The following is a 12112-nucleotide window of genomic DNA, read 5'->3' as shown; positions in this document are numbered from 1 at the left end:
GAAAGCACAAAAAAAAAGCTCGCAAAACAACGCTAGACTGACAAGCGAAGTTTAATGGAAACAGGTGTTGTAGATCATCGCTTCGCACGTGCAATAAACACGTAGTAAAGACACGCATAGCCATCGCATAATTTGATGGTTATCTGCAGAATTTGTGTCTATTGAACTTCAATTTAAAGTCCACAGTTGTCCTGTACGTTTCTACGTGCTCACGTCTCGCACCTCCTGGAACTCTGCACACCGTAAACATGCGCCAACTGGTCCACCAAACTACCCTACTGAATTTCCGTAAAATCGGAAATTTCTTTGTGGTGTATACATTGGCGGGGTTTCGCGCGTGCGCAGACGCTGAAAGCCTGGCAGGAAAGGGTGAACGCGAGTCATCCCAAGACCGCCGCACCGCAGGGTGGCTTCGTAGTGCTAGGCATCCGAATATGGCCGGCTAACAAGAAGCCCTTCCTAGGAAACGTCACGCAGCAGATGGAGTAAGTGAGCGCCGAAAATCCCCAGAAATAAAGAAAAAGCGACATTTGCTAGCTGCCTAGGTAATTGCATTTTCTGTTGCGGCAGACATGTTCAGATGACTAGAGGCACGCAGTCAAGTCCATTGCTCCTTCCTACTAATTGTCGCTTCGAAATTTCCGTGAAGCGGCCTCTGGTAATTCCGCGGAGCTAGGTCGACAGCATACTGAAATACATGTTTTGATATTGTATAATGACTAATGATTTCATGCAGCCCCTGCCATGTGTCAAGTGGTGCGAAAGCTTTCGTCAAGCCTTAATTTAATGGCTTTTTGCTTTCGCTCCACAGCATCTCTGTTGTGACTTTTGTAATGTATCAATATCGAAACAAACTGAATTGAATTAAATTACTTTACAAAATAATCACTGACATTACTTTTCGGACAAACCCGTTGGTTACATCGTTGGTCGATGTAACGACACTAGCTCGTTGTGGATGCCTCAAAAGAGTATGACAGCTGCGCTCTTCCGCGTTTCGGTTTCGGTTTTGCCAGCGAAATTGGCCGGATTTCACAACTCCGCAGAAATTACCGATGGTCGTTTTCTTTTTTTCGAAAATCGGCCGTCGGCAACGGGCTCTTCACATGAAGAAATTCAATTCTGCCATTTGGCTCGACTGTGTTTCTCTACTAGGGTAAGCTGGGCAAAACGCGACGAAAATGTGAAAATGGTGAATATCTTTTTTTTATTTCACTCGTTACCATAAAATGTCAACACAAGAGCTTTCTTTTGGTTACAAGGTATGTGCTACATAAATATGGCCATGCTGCGACAGTTCAAAGTATTATTTAAAAAAGGAACAAAAAATGCACCACATGTCTCATTTTGCCCCAACCTGCGGGGCAAAACGAGACGCTGCGTGAGGCAAAACGAGACAGCGTGAAAAATAGTAGAAGCAGTAGAAGCACTTCAAATTCACTCCGTGGGCAGCCTCGCAGTCTTCATGCGCCCAGTCTTTGCACTCCACTCATTGAATCCACACAGAACCCGGCGCTGTGCTGCTCCGAAACTCCTGAAAAGCATTCAGTGCTTTTTTCATGTCGTTTTCCTCCCAGGAAACCCTAGATGATATTCTCTTGTACGTCCGCACCATCCTTAACAAATAAATATCATATATAATGAGCTTAACTAAATTGTTTACTCAATAAGACAAAGGCAATTCAATGCCTTTTTGTCGCGTTTTGCCCCTCTCACATGCCCGAATTAAAAACATTTTCCCCTTTGAAACACGGCACCAAATGAACTAAACTTTTGGTGGCATGTAGCTAGTAGTATAAGTAACAACATAAATAATTACATTGTTGTACTGACGCCGGAGTAGCTTCATGCACGCATCCGAAAATTTGGCCGAGCAGAATTTCGCCCCTTTTTGCCGGGCCACGAACACACTGACATCAGCCGCGCAATTTTTCCCGCGCGAACGCTGTGAGCAATCATCAACTATTACACATAAAATGTCGAAAACTACCGGCACCCATCGCTGAAATAGAAAAACAAAGAAAATGTACTTTTTGTATTAGCTATAGATGGCGGCAAAGACAAAATGTCGCGTTTTGCCCCGCGTCTCATTTTGCCCCGCCTTACCCTAATTGAAATGTGAATGATTTATTTTTTCGTTAATGCCGTAATCGATGCCTGTGCTGATCTCCAGATGTCTGACACTACAGAAAAATGTAATTGTGAAGGCAGCGAGCAAATATCGCATTTCCCGTATTATTGAGAATTTCCAGACATACTTCTTGAAACACCAGTGTGTCGCATACACTGGCGCTGCGGTCGTTTCATTCATTCCCCCGGCTTTCGTCCATTGCCACGCTTGGTTTAGGCAGTTCCCGGTGGACGGCTTCGTCCCGTGGACTCACTTCACGGAGGACGAGTTCGAGGCCAAGTACCCGGAATGCGTCATCACGGGTGCCTCGCCGATGACAGACTCCAACAACAACAACACCTTGGACATGGTCAGTGACGTACTGAGTAGCAGGCGATAGGCGAAATCACCGTATTCTATCGAAAAGTTGACAGTCCCTTTTGCGAATGCTTAGAAGAGAGTGAAGTGATAGTGTATGCTATGACGTGACACTCATTAAATTACGCTGGTGTTGCTTAATTGATTTCATTGTCCTATTGATTGCATTGGCCGGTAATCCGACCCATAATGCAGGACTGCAGCGTGAAAGAAATACGGACGACGAAAGAGAAGTGCACAGGATGGGCGCCCGTCCTATGTACTTGCCTTTCTTCGTCTAGTTCTTTTCGCACAACCCTACTATATGTTCAAGGTTGCACCAACTATCCCAAACAAGTGCTTTAATCCCACCCACGTTGTTGAGTTAAGCGCACCAAGACAGGGACAACGAAAACTACACGAAGAGCGCTTTTTGTTGAGGTTAGCAGCGCAAAGCTAAGCTTCCGTATCTGGTAGCGGTTTGGGCTGGTTGGTACTGCATGACCTTTAGCCTACTAGCGCGGAAACGCATGTGGTGACCACTCTTTTATTACACTTGCTCCGTGAACTCTGTTTCAACCCGCGCTTGTTTATTCTGAATTCAGTTGCTCTATTTATACACGTGTTTGCTTATTCTGTTTTCGTTAGTCGCCGTAAACACTGTCTGTGGATATCCTGCTTCGTTTCACAATAATGCTCAAAGGAAAGCTAGCGCTATTCGTTGTCACCTCTTGTCTTATGTCGTGTTTTCGCACTAGTGCGCTAAATATCATGGCGGCTAAGGTCCCTTTAAAACGCTGGTGCTGGATGTTGGCGCGTTATGTGGCCAAATTTTTGTTACTCTCTTCAGGGAAGTCTTCGTTCGGTTGTAACAAAGCATTGAGTATTTCGAATTCCTTTATTCCGCGTACCTGAAAAAAAAAAAGAAATTTGCGTTTCTATCGTGAACGTATCGTTGGTAGACCGGCAAAACGTCCATGGCTACAATGCGATCGGAATTTACCGATCGGTCCTAGAAGCCATGGATTTATTCGCAACTTCTGGCCAGAGTTGTGCTTCAAGCGCTTATGTGCCGTAGAGATCGCGAAAGGCTCCAATCTAGCAACTTTTGAGAACGCTTCTTAAAAAAAAAAGAAAACGCTTGCTGTGACATCGTAACGGCTATGGTATTGCACTGCTCACCTGGAGGACGCGGGTTCGATTCCCGGCCTTGGCGATCGTATCTCAATGGGAGAGAAATGCATAAACTCCCGTGCACTTAGATTTAAAGGCGTACGTTGAAGAACCACAGGCAGTCAACATTGACCTGCGCTCATGACTAAGACCTTGCTTACAATCGTATCGTGTTTTTGGCACGCAAAGCCCTTGATATATTTTTCTTTTGCTGTAAAGGACGTTCGCTATCTCTTACGTCATAATTAGGTGGGTAATTGAGGGAAAGGAAACTATGCCTTTCATTTTTCTTCGGCAGTGACCAGCATTATTTCTAAGCTAAAAACAAGTCTCCTATATTGTTTTTCGTTCCGATAAGGCTTGCCCATAAGGCATAACACTTCGTTTGTATATGTGTATTAGATATATGCTGTACGGTCTGTGTTGTGTATGAATAGAAGGAGTGTCTTGTGAAATCTGTTATGTATCCAGCGGTCATAGCTGGCCGCGACATTGTATCGAAGGCCGGCTTGCAGTAGCAGGCGGGTGCGTTCCCATTATAAGCCTTGACATGTCCATATCATATGGTTTGTTAAGGAAATAAAACAGGCACTCGCGTCGTTCAAAAGAAAATAAACATATATTGAAACTTCGGGGCCGATACGGGTCACTCGTTCGCAATGAAGATGGATGGACCCCCTCGCCTTGCGGGTTTTCGCCGAACCTTGGACTATATCAGATGGTGTGCATCTGCTTCCGTCACTGGGACGAGAGTATGCGTTTACCACCGGGTACCACGAGTCTCGTCTCCTATAATTAAGCGTTGGTTCTAAGGTGACCTGTAAAGAGTTTATGGCGGCTAATATTCTTTTGTGGCTGGTATGTAGACTGCTGGTTACTATATTCTGCTCGCAGTTCGAGGTGATGGACTGGGTGAACAGCAGCGTAACGTGGAACATTCACCCTTCGTTGGCCGTTTCGGTGTCCATGTGCACGCGCATCTACATGACCAGCACGGGGATGGACGCCAAGTACGGTGACAAGTGCGTGGACAATCAAACTCCACCGGGTCCGTCTTCTATGGTAAGTGCATGTCACTAATCTCGCTAATCGGGTGGCAATTTAGAGAAGGTCCTTTAGTGCGCCAGCAAACGCCGGTTGTGGTCCAAAGACCGAGTCAGAGCCAAGAGTTGATAACACAAACAAAATATATTCTCAGTTAAGGCAGCGCAAGCATTACACAAACATGCAGACTCGGCTGGTATCGATTACAACTCGCAATATATCTTAGATGGTGTTTAAACAACAGGAACAAAACAAACAGAGCACGCACTACGAATGCAATCTCATGCATTACACGCTATTCAAGAACAGTTGAAGTCTTGATATTCAACAACGTATCCAGTCCACAATTCTTGGACGTAACTTGAATGCTTCCCTTCCTAGAAACACTCACGCAAACTCCAGCGCTGATCGTCGTTGTTCCCTTCCGTCGTCGGTCCCGAATGTTTCTTAGGAAACACTCACGTAACTTGTCACTGCTCACACGGCGTCATCACTCGATTCTTCCAGATCGACGATCGATTGACCACACAACATCATAAAACCCGTCTTATTTGAACGGCGGAACCACACGCAACATGACTTCAACATCTCCGGACCGACCACTCCTAATCGACTCCCGCCACTGCACGCTTATATCTCCTTGATGCCGGGTTCCAGAAGCTTCAAGTGTCTTCTTCGGCGTGCAGCACAGCCAAAGCTAGGGAAAGGGCGAGATTCTTCTCGCCGGTTCCACTCGTGGTGGCGTCGCTCGGCGTTGCATCATCTGTTCTTTCGCGATGTTTCCAGACTTTGCCGGGCGATTTATCCGAGACTGTTGGTCGTATGCGGCTGTTTCGAGTGGGTGAGGAGGCGCACCGGCGCGCGTGCGGCATCTTTCGATACTTGTCTTTTGCGTTACGCGCGCTCTCATACGGGTAACCGCTGGCGCTAGGATTGCATGTCGTCGTTTTAAATCGGCGCAAGCGCCCAATTAAGCGCTCGTTTGTGACAGTACATATGGGAAGAATGCAGTCGTGGCCATCCGAGCACGAAATTTCCGGAGCCTTCTACTACAGCGTGCCTCATAATCATATCGTGGTTCTTGCTCGTAAAAAGCGCAGATATTTTTATTGAAGTCCGAGAAGTCAATATTCGTGAATAGCAATCCGTACCTAATCCTAGTGAATGATGCTAGCGGACGGATATCCGATTTCTAATGTCGGTGTGTTCAGAGCGGATTCGATTGTCCTCTTCGCTTCCAATTACGGTTTGAAGTTGTGTACAGCTGTATAGATGGTCTGCAAAATGAGGCCCCCGAGTCCCCGAGTCCCAGCCACATACACAAAAGCCTTTGCTTTTGTGTAATGCAAGTGCAAAATTCTGTTTTAGGAACTGGACACAAGCCTTTGCCGCCATGTTTTCACACCGCACGCTCGAACGCCAGCGGCCGCGACGTTACCAGATATTGACAATTTGGCTCAAATCGAGGGAACAAGAAAGTAGCCACAATGTAGCCAAGTAACCAATACGTTTTTTTTTCTTGCGCCGTCAGCCTTAAAAAGTAGCCATATTGGCTCAACGTAGCCAAACCTGGCAACCCTGAACTGTCTCCTGGTGCACGCTGGCACGTGAGGTAACTCACTACACGAGAGTCAAAAAGCAACCATGTCCCGGTGACGCGTTTCGTCTATTTGCACCGTGATGGGTTGGCCGCGAAGGACTGCAGGAGACGCACTCCTGAGCCTAAAGCCTTAACTGCTAGAGGTCTTTAAATGCTAGAGGCCCGTGTGTTTAGATTTAGGTGCACGTTGAAGAACGCCAGGTGGTTGAAATCTCTGGAGTCCTCCATTACGGCGCCTCTCATAAAATCATAGCGCGGTTTTGGGACGTAAAACGCCAACGATTACTATACCAGACGGCTAATACGTTTGTACGGGTTGTCTTCTCACTTCTCGCTTTGCAGTGAGAGTTATAGAAAGCACGAAGGTCGCTTTGCTTACTGGAGCGGGATCGTTTCCTTGCCCCAGCGTTTCGTTGAGCTACTCATGGTCCCATGCTGAAGGAGTGTGATGATAGCCTTACTTCGCATAACATTTCAATTTGTTGCTATCGCATTCATAGCTTCGCCCTTGCGGCGAAATTGACTATTTTTTCCTGTTGAACGCAACAAACAATCAACAAAGCATAAATTTTTATAGCGATGCTTTCAGCGTCCGCGTGATCTTGTCTATAAGCTTGGGCTTGCGATGAAGTGTTCACACTTTTGTGTTAAAAATATTAGAGTGTATATCCGTTCGTTGTCGGCTTCACGTATCGTGTATTTGCTCAGTCTTCCGTCTGTCTTTCATTTCAGTATTGCAACGACGAAAAGAAGTACTACCACACGTTCGACACTCACTATCCAGACCTGGCAGGATACGGCTATAATTTGAATTTCAGCGAATTCATCGCGACCTTCGAACTACAAGCAGCGGTTACAGAAAAGGTGACAAAGGAGTTGCCTTATTGTTATTGTTTTTTGGGTATATTCTCGCGGTCGTTAACCCAAGAAACATGTCATTCTTGTTCGTCTTTTTACGTATAGCATTATTATACGTACTGGTGTCCCGGAAAATAAACGGAGCGCGCGCTCGGTGGTCGTACTGCATCTCCGTGTACTAGCGGCAGAAGCGCGTACTGCATCACATGCGCAAATCGAATTTGCGGTGGTCATGCGATTTGTTTTTGACGACTGCCTCATCGACGGCTCCCGCGAGGATGCCCTTCTTCCAACGGTCAATTCTAGGGGGTGTTTCTGAGCTTGCTACAACTACGTATCAGCGGCAAGCAGCTCTTGCCAGAAGTGTTTGCGTGATAGACGCGCGGCGCCTGTCACCGCCCGATGCCTGTTTCTTCGGGAACGTGATAACTGCCGTGGTTGCCGCGGTTCGGCGATTTCAAAGCGTGGTAGACCTCCGTCATGTGTTGTAAATGACGAAAATAAGTGGTTGCGGTGGGCGCATGAAGGTTTCGCGATTTTCGACCGCTGGAACAAGCGCTCATTTGTATGAGCCAGTAACCAGGCAGGGTTTAAAAGCATATCGAAAGGCACCGCATGTTTTCCTTGCGCATGCTGCATAGCTCGTCATACCGCTACTTGCTCCGGGATATGCATATCTGGCCATCGCTCGTGCCTACAGTTTAGTACATATATGGTTGCATATGAACTTTACAGCTGTGCGAGGTCAAGTACCGGTACGAGTACCTGGATATCAGCTTGGCGCTGTTCAACATCGAGTGCGAAGACTGGGAAGACGTGTGCACCACCACGGATTCCAACGTGGTCAAAGGCAGGGACAGGATCGGCTACATCCACCAGTACAGTTCCGGCACGTCGCTGGCAATGCTGAAAGCGCGGTCGATACCTGACTGCCCGTGACGTGACGTGCATGTGTGTGTGTGTGCACGCAGCGACTTTGTTACGTATGCATTCAGATATAGAGGGGTGCGGGGGGACAGGGATATGGGGGAAAATGATAGCAGGACTGTCCTCTTCTACGTACAACGCAGGATGATAGAGCGTTCAGAACATTCGGACGCCGGGAGTGAATCAAGGCACCCTGTTTCGGTTGATCCACGCTCCTGCGGTAAAATTGGACCGGAGTACTGAATCTTGTTTATTGGCGAGCAAGGTGTGCTTTTATTCTGTTGAACTCCCGCATTTGAGCACTCTAGTTCGTTTCCGATGGAGTATGTTTGTACTTGGGTGCACACGACCGGACTATTAGGAGCACTAAAACTCTTGAAATGGACTTAAAAAGCAAGCGGAGTTGCTCCTCGGATAAGAGTCGCTGTCACTACGTTTGACTCTATTGTGAACTTGCGCCTGTTTCGTCCTCTGTGTCTTGTGTGACGGGACCATATGGTGGACAGAGGAGAGAGGAATTTCGTTCTACGGTGGCTTTGACACGCCATAACCTTGTTCTCGTGCAGTGCTGGGCGAGTATTTGCTTCGACGTTGGACCCATGCAGAGCGAAACGCGAGGAGCACTCGCAGTGACTGCATGACGAGTTACTTATTACCTAATTTGCTTCGTCTCTGAAACGGGCCCGCAATTTAACGTTACATCTAGCGAATAATACAAAATGCCCTTGATATTGTATTGCAGCCCAAAGGCTTTTGCGTTCACTCTCTCGTTGTGCGGTGTTTCTCGATCACATTTTTATGCCGTACGCGTATCTTTAATTTGCTTTGTACTCGATGGTATGTGTTTATGTAGCACCGATACCTCCGTAGAGAATATTAAAGTTAGCCCTTTCTTGCTACCTCACGCTCTGCCTCTGCACTTCAAGGTTTTCGATTTTGATGAATTTATTATGAGATTGTCCAGAAAGTTGTGCGTTTGGAGTGTGTGGCAGGGCGATGATTTCTAACATGTGACGTAAATACGCACACTGCATCTTGTGTGTCTTTTGCAAAAATAATGCATTACATTCACTTGAATCTCATCAGCCTTTCTACTGCAGGCAATGGAACCTAACCTAGCCTAACCTCACAGGCAAAAGATGATAGTGTAAGTGGTTACCCATGACAAGGAACGGGCTTAAAGAAAAAAAAAACGCATGGCACGGCATCAGGTTTGGTGAAATCACCATAGTTAGCAACTTTTTCAATGGAGAAGTCATTTACACGTGTCTACGAGAGTTTGCAAAATGCGGAAAGTAGCCGAATTTTCTCGATATTTCCAACCGAGAACAGCGGTTGAAGCTTGAAACTAATTCAAATCAAACCGGCGCGATACTTTAAAGCAGCAGTGACCGCGGACGTCAGATGGCTTCGCGTACATTGATGGATATGTTTTTTGTTATTGCTAAATTCATAGTTTGGATGTGTCATTTTATTGTTTAGTTCCACCTTATTTTCTTTGTCCTGCCTTTGATCTGGATTATGTGCCCCGGAGGCTTAAAATATGACTTGCCTTCTTAAGCAGTTAGTCGTTCATAATTAATTACAGGACAGATAAACATACAACTTCAAAGGCGATCGATGGTCTGTTTTAAGCTGGTGCCAAGGCACAAACTTTGTTTTTGTTAACTTGAAGCGAAGTACCGTTATTAAGCATTTGTAATGTGAAATATTCATGCATTAAAACTTTCGGCAGCCCCGATGGCGCTGCGCAAATTGACTTAGATGCGAGTGTAAACAAAACACGGTAAGCTTTGACGGCATTAGCTGTCCTCTTCGGGCGCACTCAAATTGAGCGTAAATAATCAATTAGAAAATGATTGGGTTTTTGGTTGGTAACAACTTTTTGGTAACTTAGAAAAATGTTTCTAGAATGAAACTTTTCCTCTCCGAGCGATCGATACAATGCAATGTTTAATGCTTTTTACTTTTAATACTCTTTCTATATACTTGCGAAGAAGTTCACGTGCTTTTCCGCCTTCCTTAATTCACACGCGGTTTTAAAACTGTCATTGCGAGTTTATGGTTTCCTGGTAAAGTCGTCTTATTTGCCTTTTACGACGGAAATTCGTGTCGCGTGCGGCCTCGGATATTGAGGAAAAAATTCCATATAGCCACGCTGTAAATAGAACAGGCAAGCGGCAAGCTCAACGGCGTCATTACTAAAAGCATAGAAAAGGCAGTATTCACCATACAGACAAAACTAATTCCTGTTTAGCCAACAGTATCTTCTTTCTCTTGTATCTATTTTTTTTTTTATTGCGATAGCAATTATATGGACAGTCTCGGCTGGATTTTGCCGTCGCCGTCGCCGTCGCCGCCGTCATGCACCGTATATGTATAAGTATGTATATATATATAAAGGCCCCAAAGAAAAATAACTCAGAAAAATGCTTACGAAGCGAGGAATCGAACCAGGGACCTCTTGCTCCGCAGCGAGCGGCGCTATCCACTACGCCACGAAACGCAGGTCCTCCACGCAGCTAACGGCGAGCGTTATATACACACCATTTAGCGCTGGACGGACTCAGAGACAGCAGGCGATAATAAGCGTTTCTTCATTACCAGCGAGGTGGCGCTAGGAGCCCGACGGGCGCATTTAAAAGTCGTCGGCGAGCTCGCTTGCTTCTTATATTTGCGCATGGGAGAAGCTTGCCCTTCCGCTGTCTGCTCGCGCGGTTTTCTCGTGGCGAGGGGTAGAGGAATGTTTCACGCTTTCACCGTGATGTCCGCGCTCATGTTACGGCGCGTACGAATGTCACTCGAGCTCAGGGACGCTGCCAAACGAACAAACAGAAGATGAGCGCGAACTATCAAGTGTCACAGCTCGACACTTTGAAGCACGCTAGTTTCCTTCGCTGCTTCGGCCGCCTTTGCAACAGAAGTGCTGTTCAAACTGAGAGTATCCATTGGCGAGCCTCACTTCGAATAGCATTAGTTCCTTGCTATCGCATTCATTGCTTCGCCCTTGCGGCGAAACTGTGACTTTTTTCTTTCTTTTCTTTATTTGTTTGCTGCCGTGTGCGTCCTGCACTTTATGCGTGAGTTTGTTTTTCTTAGAAACTTAGTGAAAAAGCGTGCCCCGCGGCTTCTGTTCTCGGAAATCTGCGAAAATATTACACGCCCTTCGAAAAGATAGGCGGCCGACATGGAATGTACTTTTTCTTCTTCTCCAAAGAGCTCGCAACTTAGCACGCAGTCATCTGTCATCAATCCTGCCTTAAGGTGTTTCGCAGCATTCGCACATGCTTTCATATCGATGTGTCTCCCATTTATGTTCCGAACACCCCATTTTCGCCTGCCACTTCTGGTTTGAGGTATCATATTTTAAATGCGAAGCATTTCTTAGCGAACTGCTGCGGCTTTGAGCGTATCTATCTATCTATCTATCTATCTATCTATCTATCTATCTATCTATCTATCTATCTATCTATCTATCTATCTATCTATCTATCTATCTATCTATCTATCTATCTATCTATCTATCTATCTATCTATCTATCTATCTATCTATCTATCTATCTATCTATCTATCTATCTATCTATCTATCTATCTAGCCGCCTACGACTTTGTGCTCTCCTGGTCGCTTGGTTAATCCAATGTACACCAAAGTTGGTATGGTGTAACATGACTGTATGACGAACATAAATTACAAGTCATAACATGAAAATCATGACACGCATGTCATGTACAGCATGATTTACATACCACGCTCATGGTGCGCTGGCGGCCGTTTCGCTAGCTTGATATACACCAAAATTGGTATCTTGCGACGTGACTGTGTAACGAACATAAATAACACGAGTTAACGTGAAAATCATGACACGCATGTCATGTACAGCATGACTTACGTGCCACACTCATGGGGCGCTGGCGGCCGTTTCGCTAGCTTGATCTACCCCGAAATTGGTATTGCGCGTCATGACTGTGTGACGAACATAAAAACACGAGTTAACATGAATATCATGACACGCATGTCATGTACAGCATGACTTACGTGCCA

At 45.9% G+C, this 12112-nt stretch overlaps 1 protein-coding gene across 1 annotated transcript in view; it reads left to right on the top strand.

The window, feature by feature from the left end:
- LOC119388758 (uncharacterized) overlaps nt 1-8951 on the top strand; it is a 28456-nt gene extending 19505 nt beyond the window's left edge. The window contains exons 8-12 of the mRNA XM_049415184.1: nt 346-485; nt 2348-2480; nt 4535-4702; nt 7017-7148; nt 7878-8951. Coding sequence (XP_049271141.1) covers nt 346-485; nt 2348-2480; nt 4535-4702; nt 7017-7148; nt 7878-8081 — 777 coding nt within the window. The 3' untranslated portion in view covers nt 8082-8951. The remainder of the gene's footprint in view (nt 1-345; nt 486-2347; nt 2481-4534; nt 4703-7016; nt 7149-7877) is intronic.
- Nucleotides 8952-12112: the final 3161 nt, after the last annotated feature.

This window comes from Rhipicephalus sanguineus, chromosome 4 (assembly GCF_013339695.2).
Source record: "Rhipicephalus sanguineus isolate Rsan-2018 chromosome 4, BIME_Rsan_1.4, whole genome shotgun sequence".
Lineage (NCBI taxonomy): Eukaryota > Metazoa > Arthropoda > Arachnida > Ixodida > Ixodidae > Rhipicephalus > Rhipicephalus sanguineus.
Note: the sequence above shows the minus strand (reverse complement) of the source record. Positions and strands in the feature narration are given on the sequence as shown.